The sequence below is a fragment of the Gadus macrocephalus genome, chromosome 4 (assembly GCF_031168955.1).
Source record: "Gadus macrocephalus chromosome 4, ASM3116895v1".
NCBI lineage: Eukaryota > Metazoa > Chordata > Actinopteri > Gadiformes > Gadidae > Gadus > Gadus macrocephalus.
This window is the reverse complement of record NC_082385.1, coordinates 17,966,927-17,988,611: the sequence shown is the minus strand read 5'-3', so window position 1 is coordinate 17,988,611 and position 21,685 is coordinate 17,966,927. Positions and strand designations below refer to the sequence as shown.

The following is a 21,685-nucleotide window of genomic DNA, read 5'->3' as shown; positions in this document are numbered from 1 at the left end:
ATGGGTAGCTGAAGATCCAAGCCACTTTGCAACAACATCCAGTAGGCTACGTTAAAATTTGCATCAAAAACAACCTGCGTGTTGATGGAATGCACTTTCTTCCTATTGAATTTTTATAACATTTTATTTCGGGACTAATCGGATTATGCCTGTTAGTCAGGGATGTTATTGCATTGCGATTAACTCCACAACAAGTTTAATACCCTAACATTTCGTCTCGCAGGCATTTACGATTCTTTGTGAATAGGTCTTACTGAGTTAGGAGTCCTCTTGAGGACTTTTAAGCTCTCCTAGACTTAGGTGCTACTTTTAGGCCTAAAATACTTTGTGAATTGCTCTTAGTGAAAAAAGTTAGGAGTCCTAAATTTAAGAGTGACACGCCCATTATTTTTAGGAGTTACTCCTAAATTCGCCAGTTAGGACCTACTTTTAGCCCTAAAATCCTTTGTGAATACGGCCCCTGATCATTTTGCTCTGTATTTATATTATTTCCTGTAAATAAACATTCCATCAGCAGATTTGTATTATGATGCATTCTCCTTTCAGGCAAAGTACAAGACATACTTTAACTGCATAATTGTAACCATGAATAAGTCATTCAGGTAACAATATTTAAATACTAAAATTGTTCCGGAAGACAGATTTTGGTTTTATTCTGAATCCAGTGAAACAGATTGGTGGTTTTAGCTGATATAAAAACGTTCAGGTGTTTAGATGTTTTATGTTTAAATATTTGGCAGAGGCTATTTTCCTAAGCAACATACATAAACCAATCACTGTAAACATAGTCTTGTTAATACAAGTAAATACAAAGTATCAATACAAAGTGTCAAGACAGAATAAACTGCTGCTGCAGCAACAGTCAGAGATACAGTCTATAAGGTCCCCAAGATATATACATATCTAATGTATTCATACATTCATGCACATCATTGTTGATGCAGGATTTATATGTCGTATTGTTTCTTCAATTTAAAAATAGCTGACCGTTTTTTCCCCCTTCTCTGGGATTATTTTCCCAGTTTTGATCTCGGACTTCTGGTCGCTTAAAGCATATCAGAATATTCTATTACTGTTAAGCCAACCATGAATAATAAAACACGCTTAATCATGTGTCCTTTATCATAGCTAAACGTATGACGAAAAACAGCAAGAAAATCTGTGGTATTCAGTGAGGTATGATTAATTAAATGCGCTGACAGTTCATCGCTCCTGCCAAACAGATTACACTGAGTGGAGCGGATATATTAACTAGATGCCTCGTCCGCGGAGCTGGCCAATGGAGTCGAACGTCACCACTGGCGGCCATCTTACCACAGTATGCTGCTCACCAATAACATTGTGTTGGTAGTGATTCATGTACTTTTTTTACTTTCTAACCATAACTTGCTCAATTTTCCACCGATTTTCAAACGGTTTGGTTTGTTATAAACATCAGAGATGTAGGTATGACAGTACATACTTATGAATAATTTTTAGGTTCAAAGAAAAGTAGAATAATGTTCTAAAATAGGTACAAGATTCCCTTTACAAATATACATCAAGAAAGGCTGCATGTTGAAATCCCCACCCTGTACAGAGATGAATTTATGTAATTATATATAACCATGTGTTTTCATATGAAATTAACATTAAACAGAACAGATAGGTGCAATTAAATACACACATGCACAAGGTATTCATGTTATTTATGTTAAAGAGCCCATGCCATTAAAATCACATTTTTCCTATTGTTTGTTAAATAACATAGGTCTGAATAAGTTTGTGAGCTGTGGTAAGTTTGAAATCTATGCAGTTTGTCTGCTGAATGCAATAGGCAATGAAAGGAAAAAGGCAGAAGAAATTAGCCGATCTGGATAAGGTGACACTGTGACGTAGCGTTGTCAAATTATTATTCATGGCCCTGCCCACTTGGTTGGTTCGTAACCACCCACAAGAATTCTGAAGGAGTCGTGATTGAGCTAGTGCTAAATGCTAATACGTGTACGGTAGTTGCTTAGTTCGTAGTAACAGGCTAGTTACAGAATTGTGAATGCAATGGCAGAACGACATCGAAGTACATGAACTGCGACATGCTGCCTGCCGCCGGTTGCCGCGAGGCACCACCGCCGCGAAGCACCACCGCCCGGCAGCGGGCAGCCGGGCGGTGGTGCCTCGCGCCGGCAGCGCGCGGTTCTGTCTTGAGCATGCTTCCTTGACATTGGGAAACAGCCATGGAGCGGATCACCACTCCAAGATGGCGGCCCCGCGTCTCGTCAGCGCCAGTAGGCGGTAGCGTTCGATGCTCCGTCTGACATGATAAGATGTCTATGGTCGATACCGGCTGTTTCCCAATGTCAAGGAAGCATGCTCAACGGCCGCCCTTTTAAGGACGCTACGTCATAGAACGCCGACAAGCACTGTTCCAATGTTGAGGACACTCGAAAGCCGCGCCATTTTCGCGTCCTTTGTTTTTGAGAATTCCGAGATTTTTCAAGGATGCATCGCTGCATCCTAGACGAGCCAAAACTACCCACAATCCTCTGCGTTCACTGGGCGGGTTCTTGAAAATGGCAGAGCAGTACACGTTCAAACGAAGTGAAGTTATATTAGTTTTCAGAAATATTTTGTGCCGTATTGCTTTTTATAGATTCATCATGTTAATGCAAATAATGCAAATAATCAAGCCTAAAGACCTGTGCCACTTTTCAAACGTTTTTGCAACTTAATGATACGTTATTATATTTTGCATGGACGTAGCTGGTGTTAAACACCACTGTCACCAATGTAAATTTACTCGCTCACAAGATTACATTATTTATGTATACCTATTTATGTTTGTGTTGAATCGTTTTTTTTTAGGGTCAGCCCAGCAAAACGGAGGCTTTTGTGCGCCTTAGGGTGGCGCACAAACATTTGTTTACCGGTGGAAGGGATAGCGCCACTATCCAATGTCCAATGAATTAATGCACAACCGATCATTTGCAATGTTTGTAATTTTTAGTGAACGTATTTAATTGTATTTCATATGATATACTTGTGTTCAAAGCACTGGTAGATTGTAGGCATATATGAATGAATGAATCAGATCAGTTAAATAATATATCCAAATAAATACACGTTTATCATCTCTTTCTTAGTCTTTTCCCCCCTGCATAATAGTAATCAACCGTACTGTAAATGTGATGCATGAATTAAGTTCTCAGACAATTTCACTTAGTTTTATGAAAATTGAATGGATTTTCCTTTTAATAAAGACAATTCGATCAACCACAACAAAGCTTTTGTGACTTCCCCAAAGAGGCTCCATGCGAAGGAGACATGACCGCATTCATAACAGACAAAAGTCAAATAAATATCGATCAGCTTGATTGCTGCCATGTTTTATTCATAAGCGCACATGTGTTTACAAGCGGACACGCAGTATTAAAAAGCGGAAGCGCTTCCACACTACCAAGTCGTTCCCAAAGTCCGACGTTACAAACGCTAGGAAGCACTCGATCTAGCACTCTAGTCTCATCTCCATAGGACGCGACTAGCAAGGACGCGTCCTAGCAAGGCTGCAGCCTTCACTTTGGGAAACAGCCACCGTCTATGGTCGATACGGCAAGTGTCGATACGTCATTTGTATGCGCAGGACCCCGAGTCGATCTGTTACGTCTGTTACCCACAACCGCGGCTCGCCGGGTGAGAATGTGTTTTTCGTAGGCGGAATCCGGGAAACCATGAATGGACCAGGCCCATGCCTTACCGCAGAGAGACCCGGTTCGATTCCTGCCCGTGGCACGTTATCCCCTCTCTCTCCAAATACATTCCTGTCTTACTTTACAATAAAAATGATAAAACCTTCAAAAATAAATCTTTAAAATGAAAAAAAAGAAAGTGACGCCAGCAACGGAATGTGCTCTGGGGCCAATAATCTCTCCCGCCCCTGTTGGTCACGTGGTCACTAGCGCCCCCTCTGGTCTGGATGGTCCATCTGCGTGGGTGACAACGACAAGTGAAAACCGGGGTCCATGGAGGGAAAAACCAAAACAATGATGCTAACGCTCACCCGAGCCTTGTAGTCCTGGCTAATTGGAGGTAATTTCGTTAAATTACTAACGTCATTTCAAAGATTTACAAAACTCGCTTTATTTTTCCATGGAAACACGCAGTAAATAAACACTCGCTGAATGTTTATTTATTATGTGCGTTTCGAAATCGCCAATCTGCATGCATTTGAGCATGAAGGTCTGCCTTCTATGCAATGCCCGGAAAGATTCCCCGCTTCCTTTGAGATGGAATACGATATTATTGAGCCCAGTGCTTGGATAGGAGTCGAACTAGGATGATTTCTGGTTTTACTACGTCATCCTTGGTGTCAATTTCAGGAATGAGGTAGAGACATTGCTCTGACGTTCTCTTCAGGACAGGGGGTTCGGCCTACTGTGCTCTCAGGTGTCTCCTCACGAACACCCCAAACACAACCAGCCTTTTCTTGCATTTTTTTGTTGCCATTTCCAGCTCTCTTCCCCCTTTTGCCCCTCCCTTCCCTTCTGTTTTCTCCTAAAGGCGGATCAGAGTAACAGTGAAACAGAAGGAAGCAGATGTCCTATTGCGATCTTTCCTAAACAGATAGCAAAAGTGGACCAGACACACACATACATACTTTTACTCAGCTAGTCACCCTCCATGCATCAGTGACAGAACACTAGAGACGAAGGGCTGTCCAAACTAGGAAACAGCAACAGCTGTGCGAATTGCTAGTTGTGAAAGTAGGTTTGTGTGTGTGTGTATTTGTGTGTGTAGCAGTAGAAGGAAGGCATTAACATCTCTACACACCTAGCTTAGTGGTGGAATGTGTACCACAAGACCAACAGACTGATCCCATGATGATGATGATGCTGCTGTCCGGAGCCTAGAGTGTAAGTCCACAGGAATCAACAACGGCTCTTTACTAAAGTGTGGATTGTAAGGATATTCTAAATGTCTCTGAGTAGATTTAGCTTTGGGACAACAATGAACGTAATAGTTATTACATTCATTCTCCATGTTGCTTTACTAGTTGCAAACCTTACCGACCTCTAGTATTTATTGATATATTATTGCATTATGCAGGTTCTAGATCTGAATATTAACAATCTGTATGATGGTTTAATGTCACTCCTTCCCTCAGGCCTAAAATGTGTCGGTGTCCTCCATGCAAATACTGGTGGCACACTCTGAAAGGGAAGAAGTAAAGTATTAAGGTATTTAAAATGACCATACATCTGCTTTGCACGGCTCCGAGGTTTTATCTTTTAAATAGTCTAGCAAAAAGTGCTTTGAAAAATGTAATGCACTCATTGCATAACTGTTGATGCTAATGACAAAATTGAGATGCAATATTGTATATATTGCAAAATCCATAATCCTTAATATAAACACGACACCCACTATGCTCATGTTGTTGTGAAAGTGGTCTGTTTTCAGTGGATTCTGAGGAACACATAGGAAATAAAGTTAATTGATAATTTTGTTCCCCATTCTTTCCCCAACAGAGCAGTCGTACCGTTTTCAGAGCAGGGTCTAGAATGAAAACGTTCGACCAGCCAATGGCAGATGACGGAACAAAATCAGGGTTTCATATCAAAACACAACTGAGTCTTTTTACTCTGCCAGGTTTAAATCCCAAATTGTAAAAGTCAATTTTGGATCCTCTTTTCAGACATGCTTGTCTCATGGCAAACTGTTCTTCGCCTTTTGCATGAATAATTACCTAGTGAGAAGTGAGCACCCACACAGGAAATGTGGTCAAGACCGTTAGGAATGGTAGCTATGAAACATGACTAGAATAACAAATATGCACATTGAATGTAGAAACAAGAGTGGTATCCAACGAGGAAATGGTTAAACTTTAAATAGGAAGAAAGGGTTAGGGTTAGAAGGGAAGTACTCAACACATGCTAGATTATGTTTCTTGAGACATGAGGGTGGATACTGTCCTTTGGACGTTTATGTGTGTGGTCATATTCCCTCAGCTTAGTTACTGTGCCCTTGGAGCATGAAGACCACAAGAAAGTCAGTTTAACTGTTCAGCAACAAAACCTCTCCAAACCCCACCCTCTCAGACTATCTCTCAATCACCGGCTCTTTCTTGTGTTCCTTCTTGCCATCTCACGCACACATCGCTTGAGTGTTTTTTCGTTCATGTCAGGAAGTACGCATGGCGCTTTAATAAAAACGTAAGTGCACATCATATCCGCAATGCCAATGCAAACAGTGGGACGCTAGTCAAAGATTCCGCTAAAGATTGGATACATTTGATTTACCGTTGGTAAGTTAAATCTACAAGGGATGGTTGTTTATTTGTGCGTAATGCTACATTTCAGAGTTGTGATGTTTTTTTTTAAACTTGTGTTAGCTAGCTTTTTTATGCTACTATTAACTAGCATTTCTTTACATTCACATTTGTAGGACCCTAAGCAATGAGGTAATGTTGTTTTCCCCTTTCTGTGTTGTGCGTATCTTCACGTTTTCTTTGTATTCTTGTGTGAGCATTAGTGTTTTCACCATCCTATGTCTTTGAGGTTACTCAAACAGACACTTAAATAAGACAAAAGGTTTTTAGAATGGTGTCATCTACAGATCCCCATTATTTGTGTTTGGGTCACATGACTTGAATTTTATCTTAATGTCCTTTGTCTTCAATGGGCTATGTTACTTCTGGTCATAGTATACTTGTAGAGGTTCTATACATGATATATTCCTGGCGGCAGTAGATGACCGGGACGGCTCATTTCTATTTAATTCCCACAGCTCTCCATCGAGAGACCCTGGACGTCGAGCACCAGCCCAGCGCCCACGCCCATGGAGCAGGCCTGCTGCCCCTCCTCTCTACCAGATGAGGGAGAACCCCACCTCCAGAAGGAACCGGAGCCCGTAGACCCCCCTCTGCAGGTCAACGGAGCGGGGCCAAAAGAGGAGGCGGGGATCGGGGGATTGGTGCACGGCGGTCATCTGGGGAAAGCGGAAGCTCAAGAGGAGGCGGATCCATGGGAGACGATGGCCTGCCCGGTGTACACCATGACCCGCACCTCGGCCGCCCTCTCCTTCGCCACCGTGCTGTGGGACATGCCCGGGGACCGCCCGGACGCCTGCCACCCAGACCCAATGGACGAAGAGGAGGAAGAGGAGGTGATGGCCGGTCTGGAGGACAGTCCCACGCTTCGGCCTTCCAAAGGCGTATGCGCCGAGCGGCGAGGGCCACCGGACATCGCTTGGGAGCGGGACGGGTTGGACAAGTCTGTGGAGAACGGAGCAGATATTTCCGGGGTATGTTTGTCAGACGACACCTGACTCGCTGGTCCTTACTTTGCTCTCAATAGCCATGATGTGTGGGTGTAAACATCAGTTCTGTGTGTAGCGACATATGTACAGGGTGTGCATATACATTGGTGTCATGACTACTGGTCCTATATTACTTAGAAATCAAAAAACCCTAAGTTTGAAGTAGTTGTCTCTAGGGTTATGTAGTTGTCTCTTGGGCTAGGAAGTTGTCTCTAGGGTTAGGTAGTTGTCTCTAGGGTTAGGTAGTTGTCTCTAGGGTTAGATAGTTGTCCTTAAGGTTAGGTAGTTGTCTATATGGCTAAGTAGTTGTCTCTAGGGCTAGGTAGTTGTCTCTAGGGCTAAGCTTTATTACTTCTGTTGCAATCTGCAGTCATATGACGTGGCTGGCGAGGAGCAAGAGATGCAGGAAGTGAAACATCCGGTGCTGCGGTCTTCAGAGTGTGTTAGCGGTGAGTGTCTGTAGCAGAATCTGCGTGTATGTATATGTTTGTGTAGATATATATATATTGTAAAAACCTTGGAGGTTAACACATTCCCCCCACCGTCTACTCATTGCCTGGAGATTTAGTTTGAATTGATCTGTGTTCAAATTGATCCCCAAGACATTCACTTCTCTAATTGTTCTCTCTCTCCAGAAGCCATAAAGAGTCCAGATTTAGCGAACGAGGAGAAGGAGGTAGTGCTAGGAAGACCGGCTGCTGCGACTCCTCCTGCTAATGCCCTGCCTTTCCCTGAGGAGGTTTTCTGCTCCGGCCCTGAGGAACCAGAGCCATCATTCGTCTACATGACCTCACTGGCTCCTTGCTCCCAGGTCGCGCCCCAGGAGCCCCCCATGAGCTCTGCGGAGGGAGAGGGAGATGGGGATCAATCTGATGAAGAGCGCGACCATCCCCAGACCGCCTGTTCTGTGTGCACTAGTCGGGGTGGCGTGTGAGTAGAGCTTAGTACCTTTCCTGAGAAATTGGGAACTCTCTCTGCCTTTGTTTGTCTGAATAAAAGGAAGCACGCTGATTACTAGAAGTAGTGCAGTCTCTGTGTTCAACAAACGTTATTAATCCATTAATAATTATATTTCCCATCTCTCTACAACATTGAAATGACACTCACAATACCTTGTGTGTTTCTCTGTGTTTGTATTTGACTGTAGGGAAGCGCGTGGGGAGACGATGCTAGCAGACAGGGCAGGGCAAGCCAGGCAGACGCATCCACGAGTTATGAGTTCAGAAGCTTTTTTTTCAAGTGCGAAGCAGTGCTTGCAACGACAAGTCATGGACGCAAAGGAGGAACTACAAGAACGGCCAGAGATAGCACTCACCGATGACGACACAGAAACAAAACCATGGCACGAGCTGTCAGAAGGGTTCTACTTACAGGGGAGCGATTTAGGAGTGGGAACGTCTGCCTCTCTTCAGAGGGTCTTGGAGAACAGTCAATATCTGTTAGACCAGTCGGCTGAGCATCTGACATCTGATGGATCACGGCTGTTGAAAGCCCGACCCTCGAAGTTACCCCAACACAGAAGGGGTGATCAGCTGGAGCACATGGGACAACTGGCTGAGCTCGACCCGTTGGGTGAACCACAACAAGAGGAGGCGTCACCTGAGGTCACGACGGATGATGAGATGGAACGTTCCGAACAATATCAAGAGGGAGCTGTGTTAGTAGAGTTAGGACTTGGAGTTGGAGGAGGAGGAACTGAAACCAGGGAGGATGGAGTTACGGAGATGGAAATGACCAGAGTTTTGTCAAATCCCCCGTGTCTAGAATCTGATTCAGAAGGTGACCAGGCCGCTGAGCCGGTCCCGAAGCCACAGAGACCGGAACACTGTGTCGCTGAATCACAGGGGTCGCCCCTGAGGATGGCCGTGGGGACTGAGTTTGTTTCAGCAGAGCGACCCATGGACCAATCACAGCAGACCCACCAGGAGGCAGAATGTTCTTTGAGCTCCGGGGCCCCGCCCACCAACACCGATCCACTGGAGCTGCACTTGAACGGGGGAGGTGTGGTCCGGCAGAAGGCCCGGCGGCTGGCCCAGAGGCTGTACCATCTGGAGGAGGTCCAGCGCGTGGACGTGGTCGGACACATGGACAAAGAGTAAGGTCATCTGCCAGGGTTCAGGTCCCAGCGGTCTCTGGCTGCAGGTTCTAGTTCTACATGCAGAACCAGGCCATGGTTATACGTCTCTGCTCAAGTCCATAGTCTGGATTCAAGCTTGATATACTGATATTAATGGAGCCTAAAAGTATATTGTATGTAGCAAGCCTGAACAATACATCTTATGAGGCCTTTGTAATGAACATTATACATTTTAATTCTCATTAGTTGTTACATTGTCGAAGTGTACTACTTTACACCTGCGGGAGGAAACATATGCCAGCCAAGCTGAAGCTATATGAAACCCTTTCTGCCTGCCCAGTGGTCCAATCTACCCTTCAGCAGCTGATGGAAGGGGTTCATTTTGGATACTGGCTGTAAACATTTTTTAGAGGTCTTTTTTACAGTCTTTTAAGTATATTGGGAAAAATAGCGAGGTAAATGGCTTAAATGTGTCATCAGTACAAAATGTTAATGCCCTTTTTGAAGAGGTTTCACATGCACACATGGGCTTTTCACGTCCTTATATTCATTGATAGGCCAACGCTGTGTGATGTAACCTTCACCATGCCATTGTCTGGTTGCTTCAGGTTTTACATAAAATTATATTATGAGATGGGAGGGAGTTTATGTATGTATATAACTATTTAACAAAATGCTTCTTCCCATGATCCAGCGATGACTTCAGCAGGGCAGTAGGAGAGGAGTTTCTGTGCTTCTTTGACTTCAGCAGACAGACGTTGGACAACGCCCTAAGGTGAGAACCTTACACGGCGGTTGTCGACCCAGTTTCCGATGTCCACCATGTTAACATACTTAATGTCCAGACTGTTAGCGTTCCTCCTAGCCTTGTTTTTATTCTTCAGGTCTTTCCTGAAGGAGGTGGTTCTTGTAGGGGAGAGCCAAGAGAGAGAGAGAGTTCTGCAACATTTCTCCACTCGCTTCCATCAATGCAACCCTGAGGTCTCTTCCTCCCCAGGTCAGTGAATTTCCGGCCAATATTAATATTATTATTATTAATCCTCATCAATCAAGATATCACAAGCCATTCATTTGATTGGAGGCAAGCGCATGCGTCTTCTCTTAATCCTAATCATGTGTTCATCTGTAGGGTCAGTGCTAACCCTCACCTGCGCTATGATGCTCCTCAACACTGATTTGCATGGACAGGTGGGCTCTAGATATAACTAACAGGCTTCTTAACCTAAATACTTCAATATTCAGATTTATTTTAGTTTACTTATTATTAGAAATTGTAATAACCACAATTAATAATATCTGTAATTATGTTACTATCTTGACAGTTATTAAGCAATTCTGTGTGACATGTCCTCCATGCCCGTGTTCACAGAACGTAGGAAAAGCCATGTCCACCTCCAGTTTTGTGTCCAACATGGAGGGAATGAATGATGGCCAGAACTTCAACAAGGACCTGCTTAAAGTACAACACCTCCTATCCCTTTATTGCTTTTCAGTAAATAGTTCAATGAAATAGTTCAAGGGTGATCAAAGTCTGTGTTTATACCAATACATTATCTTTCAGAGCTTCTACAACTCCATCAAGGGCGAACCACTGCAGTGGGCTCTGTAAGTAGCTGGAAAGTACAGATCTAAGATTTGCGGTGAAATAGAACGTTGCAGAGATCGTTACAGCGGTGTGAGTTGGTTTGATTCTGATGGCTGAAGGCCTCTCAATGGATTAACCAATCTTAGAGTGTGATTTTAGAAGATGTTGAAAAACCTGCCCCTGTATTAGAAACGTTGACAACACACTGACTTATTTGCGGCATACCAAAAGCCAAAAATGGTATTTGTACAGTGGAAATATCACTGCGTTGATCTTTAGTTTCTCACCAGTTTCCAAGAAGAGCAGGGGTTATTATTTGTTCCTCCCATTCCAGGTGATATACAGTCCCTGAAGTTTGGGAATCTGCCATTATGAAAAACTTTATTTTTTTACTTACTGCATTTAACGCAAATCTTTCATTAGATTGTAACCAAACGGTCCCTATTATTTTATGTCAGATTTTAAGAAGTTTCATATAATATTTTGTTGATTTTATTATTTTGAATAGGATTTTTATTAGTCGTAGCAGCATTAATAGTTGTTATTTTTGTTGATAGTAGTTTTCATTTTGTTAGAAGTGATTGTTTTGCGTTCGCATTACAGTATTATTATTTTTATGAATATTGTTGATGTTATAGTGATATTAGTGGTGGTAACATGAGTGGCAGTAAATGGCACCTTGCATCATATTACTCTTATACACCTCTCACACGTATCACTCTTGTAATCCTCTCACACATTGTATCACTCTTATTGTACACCTCTCACAAGTGGTATCACTCTTGTAATCCTCTCGCACGCCATATCACTCTTATTGTACACCTCTTACACGTTGTATCCCTCTTGTACTCCTCTCAAACATAGTATCACACTTATTGTACACCTCTCACATGCTGTATGACTCTAATTGTACACCTCTCACACATCTAGTTCTTCACTCTAATTGTATATATCACACATAGTATCCCTCTTATTGTAAATCTTATAATCATCATATCACTCTTGTTGTACACCTCTGACATGGTGTATCACTCTTATTGTACACCTCTCCCACTGCGTCTCACTCTCGAGGGCCATCTCTGTCCTTGCTTCCTGAAGGGATGAAGAGGAGCTGAAGATGCTGTCCGTGCAGCAGGGTGAGGACCTGAATGAGGGGGGGCTGCGCTCAAAGAGCAACCCCTTCCAGGACGTCCCCCACGACAAGACGGCCCGTGTGTTCAAGCAGGGCTTCCTGCAGCGCAAAGCCCACGCCGACATCGACGGAAAGCGCAGTGAGTACCTCTGGAGCACTGTCCTTCCTAACCCTGACCCTTTCCATGGTTATTAAGCGTATATACATAGGAATCTACACTTAATTGAGGCACTTTAGTTAAGGCAATGTGCACATTATTCTCAAGCATGATTTCCCATGTTAGCAAACAGACCAAAATGGTTGCAGTGTTACCTTTCCTAAATAGGAGCTATACATCTAGATATAAAAACTAGGGCAGTGCTATTGAGGTGTGTTATGGGATAATGTTCTCCTTTTAAAGGAACAACATACTTTGCGAAATAAGGTTACTTTCCACTTCCCGTCATCAAACGAGAGGCCCCATACTATTTCTTCTCAAATAGCCCATTGCTTGATTCTATCAAGTATACATTTGACTGAGGTTAACCAAAATCAATAGAGGCTAATGGGATTGACTAACTCCATCAATGAAGTGAGGTTATATAACAAAAACAGCAGGCCCAAAATAAAGATATCTAAGTGATTTCACTTGCCATTCTGAATAATAAATAAAAAAGACCTTGCTTGTTTTGGAGCGATATTTTGTGGTTTGTTGATCTCTGGTCCCTGTGCGACCATCATTGTGTAACGTCACAAGCAGTTTGCACCTGAGAATAGTTTGAGTTAATAAAAAAAAAAAACTCAAAATCAAACCCTTCATTCTATTCACTGTTCAACAAGAGACGATTTACTGTTCACCAAGAGAGACGGTTCACTGTTCACCAAGAGAGGCGGTTCACTGTTTACCAAGAGAGACGATTGAGTGGTCACCAAGAGAGGATTCACAATGAGACAGTGAAAGATGGAGGGTGTTATATACCCTCATCCACTGATGGAGCAGCTTCAATTGATTTGGTCATATCCAAATCCGGTCGCATCGAGCGTTGGGCTGATTTGGACGAAAGATGTTACCGTGCATCTCGTGGAAAATAACCATTTGCTAAAAGCCTGAATATTCCTTTAAAGCACATTTGAATGTTTATTATGAGGGTATAATTAACAATTATTTGCCGATGGTGAGGTGAATAATTGTTTTAGTATATACTACACGTGAATACTCAAAAGATAAACAAGATAACACTTATTGCCGGGATTTATTTGTTTTTATTAGCTGTTTATTTGTTTTTATTAGCATGACGAGACGACCGTCACGTTTACGTTGCGTACGTTACTTGCTGTTTTATAAATATAAGCTAATTTTGCCTTGAAAAACGTGAAGACCCTATTGAGTTGCTCTTTTTTTGTTTTTAGGGATAGCATTTTGTTGAATTTCTTGTGTTATTTCCTCTGAAACACTTGCAAAGCGGGACGTTTTGCGATGAAAACAATATCCAGAGTTTGAGATCTCAATCATGGGATATTGCCCAACATCCTGAGATAGCGAACCAATCAAATTGCGCCATCTTAGGAGGTTCATGTGTAGCATATACTAAACACAATTATCCGGTATTGAAGAGGAGTGTAATGAGCAACGTGGAACCAGAGACAAAGAGCAAAGATTCCTCCGCCCTGAGCCGCAAATAGATGACCTATCAGTACCTGAGGAATGTCAATAACATATTCATATATAATATGTAGACCATGGCCATTAAAAAAATGTGTATACATATATTTGTTATACTTTTCTTAAGTTTTATTCAATTACGGTATTTTTCCTCTTCCTGGAAGTGGGGGGTTGTTAGGCCATCTATTGGGGCCCCCCGCCGTTCCAATATCTCCTGTATGCAGTTTATTAACATCAACCGACTTCAACAGCATTCACTATCAGTGCATACATTTCTGACCCACAATGTGCCTGTGTTTCAGCCCCGTGGGGTAAGAGGAGCTGGAAGACGTTCTACGGCGTGCTCAAGGGACTGGTCCTCTACTTCCAGAAGGTGGGTGCCTGAAGGCTCATCCCTCGGTGGGGAAGGGTTTCCCCCTCGGGACTTCTGTTGTAATTCTGTGGAAACACTGAACTTTGTGTGTGTGTGTGTGTGTGTGTGCGTGTGCGTGCGTTAGGATGACTACAGGAAGGGGATGCAGGGGGAGGAGGAAGTGGTCAGTGTGCACCACGCGCTGGCCGAGGAGGCCGCCGACTACACCAAGAAGCCTCACGTGTTCCGCCTGCAGACGGCCGACTGGAGGGTATTCCTGTTCCAGGCCTCGTAAGTGTAATCTATTGATATAGATAAAGATATAGATCTATATCTCCTGGTTGTTCACCACCTCTCTCTCCAGGTCGAAGGCGGAGATGAGCTCGTGGATCTGCCGCATCAACCTGGTGGCCGCGCTCCACTCTTCCCCTCCCTTCCCGGCCGCCGTGGGCTCCCAGAAGAGGTTCACCAGACCCATCCTGCCCGCCTCGCAGTCTGCTCAGACCCTGGTGAGAGAGACACTTTACCACACACTTTAAGGTACAACCATGTCGAGCCATGAATAACTGCAGCCGATGAAAAGATAAGTTAATATTTATGGTACAGCAGCGCTGGTCAGCTAGGGGCTCGACCCTTGTATGGTAAACACTCTCTGACCTAGACCTTACGAAGGTATCTGTGATGGTGGTAACATTTAATGTGGTTAGGGGGTTACACACTAAGCAATAGTCTCCCATGCCTGACTTAAATATCTAAAGTCTGATGAAAGAAAAGCTCATATGAGTGTCGACCAATCATGTTGCTGGAGGATGTCCTCCGTAAGCCCGTCATTGGCCAACAAAAACTCGGCTAGCAGCAGTCACCTAAATAAAAAAAAAAAGTTTCTGTAAAGGTTTAAAGTGGACACTGATCGATGTCTGATCCTATGTGTCAGGGTTTGGGTGGTTCTGATTCTCTGTGTGCTAGCGTTTTGGTTTGGGTGGTTCTGATTCTCTGTGTGCTAGCGTTTTGGTTTGGGTGGTTCTGATTCCCTGTGTGTCAGGGTTTGGGTGGTTCTGAATCTCTGTGTTCTGGTCCGGTCCCAGGAGCGTCAGCTGCACTCCCATGCCGGCATGCTGGAGTCGTTTGATAAGGACCTGAGCTTCCTGCAGGAGAGCGCCTCGGACGGCCGCAAGGCCCGGGCTCGGGACCTGGAGGAGCAGCGCCTCCGGGAGGAGTACCTGCTGCATGAGGTGGGGGGCAGTCTGAGTCTGGGTATGGATCTTGGTCTGGGTCTGGGTCTTGATCTGTTTTGGTGTAAAAACAGTAGAGTGTGTGTGTGTGTGTGTGTGTGTGTGTGTGTGTGTGGGGGGGGGGGGTTCTGGTCACAATGAGCATCTGAACATTTTCACATCAATCTTTGAATTACACTAAAGATTGCATATGTTTACAGAAGTGTACAGATTTGTATAATTCATTCACTATACTTGTACTCTATACTGTACTTGTACTCTATACCAGTCTTTCCAAAAGACTGGGTCGTGGGAGATTTGAATTGGGTCGCCAGGTAATGTAAATAAAAAAAAAGGATATATATATATTTTTTTTACACATGATAGTAAAAAAAATGTTTTGATAGTATGATAGTACTGAATGTTTGTATTGTTCTGATAATATTACTTATAACATTGAATCTAGTTGAAAGGCTAACGTTCATTGTGTTTGTTTTACTGATGAGAGGAAATAAAACCAATGAGATAGCAAAACAAGTATAAAGTATTTAATATTTAGATTATGTTTTCAATAACGAGTGCCAAAAACACAGTTTTGATTTATCTCTTCGAAATGGCTGTTTTTAGGTTGATATATAAGGGGATGCGGAATTGGCAGTAAAAACATTCAGTAATGTTCATTTATGCACAAATTTGTTCTTCTCACGATTTTATAGTTAAGGCCTATTGTGAATTGGTTCGCGATGGTTGGTAATTTAAAAAAAAATGGGTCCCCGGAAAAAAAGTTTTGGAAACGCTGCTCTTTACCCTACTCTCTATATACTATGTCTATTTAATCATTGTGAACTAATCAGATGTTAATGGGGACATTGAACTGACCCGGGTCTCCGTTTCTCTGAACCCAGAAATGTCGGTACGAGGGCTACATGGCCGTGCTGGAGGCGTGGAGAAGCTTGGACCTCCTGGACGGCGCTACTGTCGGGGACACAGAACTCAGACTTCTGGACCGAGCCATGTTTAGAAACTTTCTAGAGGACATCGAAGAGGAGAGTGAGGGGCTGGGAATGAAGAAGTCTGTCTCCAGCCCCTCTCTGGAGTTTGAGATGGTGCCCCCGCTGGTCAAAGTAAGGCGCAACGTCTCAGAAAGACGGACTTGCCGCAGGAATATCATTGCTCGGCGAAACAAAGAGCTCTGAGTGACTTTAAACTAAAAGTGTTGACCGTCTTTAGTAAACTGTGTACAAGAGCCATAGGGATTAGGTGTTGTTGCTTTGTAGCAATGCATTTAGGGTACTGTAGTCTTTAGAGATTTAGTTAGGAACTAGTCTGATTGAGGCATATGGGATTCATCTGTCCACCGTTGTAAGTTTGACTTTGAAATGCAAGTATTTTAGTCATATTTTATACATTTCTTCTTGGTTTGCACTTTTACAAAAAAGAACCTCAAAAACTAGTTTTTTATTTTATTTTGAATAACTCAAAAATTGAAATGGACCTAAATAGTTCAGTTGTGTTTACGTGGTTTCATAATTGTTAGTAACTAGTAACGTGTTTGACCGCTAGAGGGGGCCGTAACATAGGAAATATCTTGAAATGAAGTTGACGGTACAAGGTGTGGTTGGAATGATATTTACCTTTATTTTGTTACATTTTAAATGGTCTTAATTGATTGTTGCGTTTTGAGAGCTTATATATTTTTATATTTTTTGAGCATCTGTTATAAACCAGTTCCTGTTACAACTGTGTAGTTCATATTGAAGGCTTCATAACCTTTAACCCCCCTTGTCCAATCATAGAAAATAAAAACAAATATTACAAATATATTTTTTAGATTTATCATTTTAAGTCGAAAAATAGACTGAAATTTAGTTAACCATAAAATAATCAGTAAATATATTTATAATCTATTTATAGCATATACATTTGTGATCATATGGTTCAGTATGACATTCATTTAACTATAACCTCTCTATGTAGGACCTCCGTTTTCATCATGATTGTGTGTGTGTGTTTGTGTGTGATCTCTAGTGTGGCACAGTCCCCATTTTGTTCTCTTGTCAGCATGATGAGCAGTGGTCAGCCAGGGATGACTGACAATAAGAACAGGATGTCTACCACCCCTGTAGAGAGAGAGAGAGAGACACACACACACACACACACACACACACACACACACACACACACACACACACACACACACACACACACACACACACACACACACACACACAGATTCCATGTTAATGTCCCCGTCCAGCATTAAACGCAGGAATGTGGTTGGACAATAGGAAACGCAAGGCAGAGCATACACAATACAGACGCACCGTCCCGCTGTAAGCTCCATAGTGCCCTAGTGTCCAGAGCAACACATTGAAACAAGCCCTCCTTCAGAGTAGGTACTGTCAGACTAGTCCTCCTCATAAATATGTCCTAAATATACTGTTTACAAAAGCAGTGGTAGCCTATAGGGCTTGTTCATCAGAATGCATCGTGGGATTTTTGGTTTGGCGATACTCCACCATTTTGAGAGGACTCGAGAGTTGTGAAGGACTGTAAAATATTAAATCAAGGTAAATATACCAAAACCTAGGCTAATGAAAACTTTGTTTTGCCACGTCTCGCATGAGAAACACTGGAAGTTTCACACATAACATATCTCCCAATAATGACAAATCATTTTATGATTAATTTCTATACAATGAGCAATAAAACATGACCAACTTAATCAGTAACCTTCCAATGCTCCTATGTTTCCAAAATGGAGGCGATCACTGTGATGTGAGGTCACGATTTACCTCCCTCCCATGAATGGAATGCATGGAAATCCGCCCTCCCATGAATCCCCAAGGATTTACGGAAGGGCGGTAATTCGTGACCTCACATCCCATGGATTCATGGGATTAAACACCTATCACAATTTGCTTCCATTGATTCATAAATTCAAATAATGCAATGCAACCTACTCCATTTCAATATATTTTTGACAAATAATGCTGTTTTTCCTGTGTGATCTCTATGAGCCTGTAGCCACATAGGATCCTTATTTAGGATACTTAGGATACTTATTGAACTGTTTACAGTCTGCTCTGTGTGAAACTTTGCAACATGGATCATTATCCCCACAACTTTATGTCTTGAATATGTGGTTGGATCATTATTGTTTTGTCACTCACGACCTTGGATATGCTGCCATCTGACTTTTAACAAGGTGTATTGCTTTTTACAAACACCTGTTCTAGAGGCAAAACAAAGAAAGCCAAATCCATGTCTGGAGGAACAACAGACAGGGGGCTGAGCGTCGGTTGGTTGGGAAGGGTAAATGAGGATGGGGCCAAGCTCTATATTCACCAATATGGAGGAACAATGTCTCATTAAGGCCATGTCCACTCCTCACAATACGATCAGAATACCCCCTCTCATTGTAAAAACGCATCGAGCTGTAGAAACGGTGTACAAATTCCAGGCCTATATACTACAGAACCTAAAAAAGCAGACGAGGCGGCGCATGCGCATGAAGCCTGCGTGCTGTATACACGCATACAGTCGAGGAGGGGAAACGGAAACATTTTAGATTGAGCTGAAAATAGTTTTTATTACGTACAGTTAGTAATTACATTTACCAAGGGGCTGGATTTAAACCTACAAAAATAATACAAATCAAATTAGACGGAATTCTAAAATTCACATTATCTGGTCAGAGTTTGATGGAGGAGGGCGTCACTGAACCCCCCCGGGGCTGGGCTGCACCTTGTTGGATGAGGCCGTTGGTGTCTGTATGTGAGAATAAAAAGAGACAGCTTAACCCAAATGAAATGTTATTTGGTGACTGACTTTTGTGGGAACCCTTAAGATCGGATTTAGGATTCGTCCGATGAAGGTAACGAATGTTTTTACAAAGGTTCCTATTTTCCCTTTGCGTCATAACGGCACACGTGTCTGTGAGGGATATTTCCTGTATTGTTAAGCACAGAGAGAATCACTGGGCGGTCCCACTAGGACATGGACAGGGACGCATTACTACTTCAAGAAGAGCCAACAGTCGGACCCCCCTCCAGACACTTTAAGTGGTCGTAGCAGCAGGGGGGCGGGCGTCATCAGAGAGAACCACCACACTCTGGGGAGAGTGTTGTTTTGTTGGGAGTTTTTTTTCTTTTCCCTCTCTCGTTCCACCCCTTGGCCCGCTGTCTGTAGTCTTCTCTGGGGAGATTTTCTGTGCTCAGCCAGGCTTGGTTGAGTAATTAAAAGGGCAGGAACCCAAGTTTGGGTCGTAAGGGAAGCTTGTCCAGCGTCCTTTTTATGCTGGCCTCGCCCGAGCTGTACAAAAGCCTCTGAATGCCGATAAATAAAACAAAAAGTAATTCCTGATCCCCATTTTTTTTGTTTGCCTCCTCCCTCTTCTGTTATAACAATTCCGACAAAACACCTGCGTCGTTTCGGCCACTGACCGACCGGCGCTCGCTATAAAAATCCCAGAAATAATCGTTATCGAATACGGCCCCGCAACGTGTGCTGTCGTAATGATATGTTGCTAAATGTTTTTTAGAAGTAGGACGACGGTTGCTGCGATTGTCCAATCAGCATCCATCTGACGTCGCTCCTCGAGCCGAGCGCTCCCTCTTGGCGCGTATTGTCCTTCTGCCGCTGCACTGCTCGCTCGACTTGTCTGGTGTTTATCTCCTGTCCCGCATCAGCCAACCCATTCACCTCTCCCTGTCTAGGGTTTCTCTGTTCTTTACTGTGTTTCTTACCCTACTAGTATTCAGCAGTGGCACACCGCCTCTGTGGTTTCATAGTTTTGTGTCACATGAAACCGTCATCATCCACGATACCGTCATCAGACAAATTAGAGACAACCTAACGTTATTTTATGTAAGACTTCCGTATTAAAATATCTAAAGACGACTATTTCTATGTTATATATTATTTTGTTGGGTACTTTCATTATCCCACATTTGTCCGAACATGCCAATAACCCTAACTTCCGGAAAATACGGGAAACAGAGTGAGGAAGGAAGTTGGTCAACTAGATAGCTATCCCTATTGATACTACTGTTTTTATTGCTCACCCGTGATGGATCTTGATTATTCAGTCCAGTTTGCTGCGACTTCTGTTGCCGAAGCTTTCCATGTAAAGCGCAAACGTACGGGTGAATCAAACGAGCCAAGAAGATTATCTGTAAGGAGGAGAGGTACAAGGGTAAATATTGCCGCGGCATTTCCAAGATGGAGGGCTTTGTATCGAGTTAAAGGCACCCAGTGCAACTTTCGAGGCTTAAAAATGAACATTCAATTTCTAGTCTTTTTTACACGTAGTAAGTTTCAATAACTCCATACCATTACATACCGACATTTAAGCAGCAAAGATGAGACGTCGTTGTGTGGTGAGAACTGATACAAAATCGATAACAACAACAATGCCGCCATTTTCTTTATTTTTTGTAACCTACAATAAATAAAGCAGGCTTCCAGTCAATGGAAAAATGGCTTCTCCCCACCGGCGATTGTTGTTGTTTACGATTTTCTATCAGTTCTCACCACACAACGACGTCTCATCTGTAAAAAAGTGTAAAAAAGACTAGAAATTGAATGTTTATTTTTCATTGAATGTTTACATAAAGTTGCACTGGGTGCCTTTAAGACTGCAGAGGTACGCCAATCTCACATGCGTTCTACTAGACAGATAAGCACCCATTTGGCTAACGTTATCGGAATAATCATGCTAACAGTATTCATAGCATGAACTACATTACTTTGTTGATACTATTGGAAAACTATAGCTATCCTAAATGTCGATAGTGTAACAATAGTATATGGTGATAGCACAATGAAGTTATATTTTCAGATCTTCATATTTTTAGCAATTTAACAAGTAACGTATTTGTATTATGCTTCAGACACCACAATTTTGTCAATTGTTTCACCAAGTCAATTGGCTCACTAAGTTTTCGCAGAGGCATGTTATGAACTGTTAGTCTGTTAGCAAAAATTAAAGCCCATGTTTCAATTTGAAGACCCCTGTGAATGAACGTGTAGATAAATAATGTAGGAACTCAATTTGCGTGATAGAATTAATCATAAATGTGCATTTAAAGAGTTTTTTAAAGAAATTGTGAGTAAAATTACTCTCAAAAAACGCTCTGACCGGAAGTGACGAAACAAACAGGTAAATATCTCTTCGTAATAGAGTCAGACATTGAAGAGATTACAGTAGGAGTTAATGTCAGCTCTTATGATGGGCAAAGGCGTCGATTTTCGGGATCGCTGGGGACGCGTCCCTACCAGATTTTGTCAAGATTCATTTTGTACCCACCACTTGTAAAAAATTAAATAAAAAACGAGTTGAATTATTATGGATTATTACACGGGTCTTTTCAACGTTCCGTTCACTTGCATGGG

General features: G+C 42.7%; 1 protein-coding gene and 1 long non-coding RNA gene across 6 annotated transcripts; one reads left to right on the top strand and one right to left on the bottom strand.

The window, feature by feature from the left end:
- The first annotated feature begins 3,915 nt into the window (after positions 1 to 3,915).
- On the top strand, positions 3,916 to 17,112 carry LOC132455094 (PH and SEC7 domain-containing protein 2). 5 transcript variants are annotated; one of them, XM_060048813.1, is made up of 18 exons: positions 3,924 to 4,062; positions 4,534 to 4,886; positions 5,138 to 5,210; positions 6,760 to 7,275; positions 7,661 to 7,739; positions 7,926 to 8,220; positions 8,438 to 9,385; positions 10,062 to 10,142; positions 10,252 to 10,364; positions 10,497 to 10,555; positions 10,737 to 10,826; positions 10,929 to 10,972; positions 12,051 to 12,223; positions 14,029 to 14,099; positions 14,224 to 14,369; positions 14,443 to 14,587; positions 15,164 to 15,310; positions 16,195 to 17,112. In XM_060048813.1, exons 4-18 carry the CDS (start codon positions 6,811 to 6,813, stop codon positions 16,483 to 16,485), a joined length of 3,147 nt encoding a protein of 1,048 aa, XP_059904796.1. In that variant the 5' UTR covers positions 3,924 to 4,062; positions 4,534 to 4,886; positions 5,138 to 5,210; positions 6,760 to 6,810; the 3' UTR covers positions 16,486 to 17,112. The 5 variants fall into 5 exon arrangements, with proteins under 5 accessions (XP_059904794.1, XP_059904798.1, XP_059904796.1 ...); XM_060048811.1 differs by lacking the exon at positions 4,534 to 4,886 and having other exon boundaries at positions 3,916 to 4,062; XM_060048815.1 differs by lacking the exons at positions 4,534 to 4,886; positions 5,138 to 5,210 and having other exon boundaries at positions 3,920 to 4,062.
- Positions 11,333 to 11,963, bottom strand: LOC132455135 (uncharacterized). Its single transcript, XR_009525092.1, has 2 exons — positions 11,836 to 11,963; positions 11,333 to 11,742 (listed from the first exon to the last, which is right to left on the bottom strand). It is a non-coding gene; the product is annotated as an uncharacterized LOC132455135 (long non-coding RNA).
- Positions 17,113 to 21,685: the final 4,573 nt, after the last annotated feature.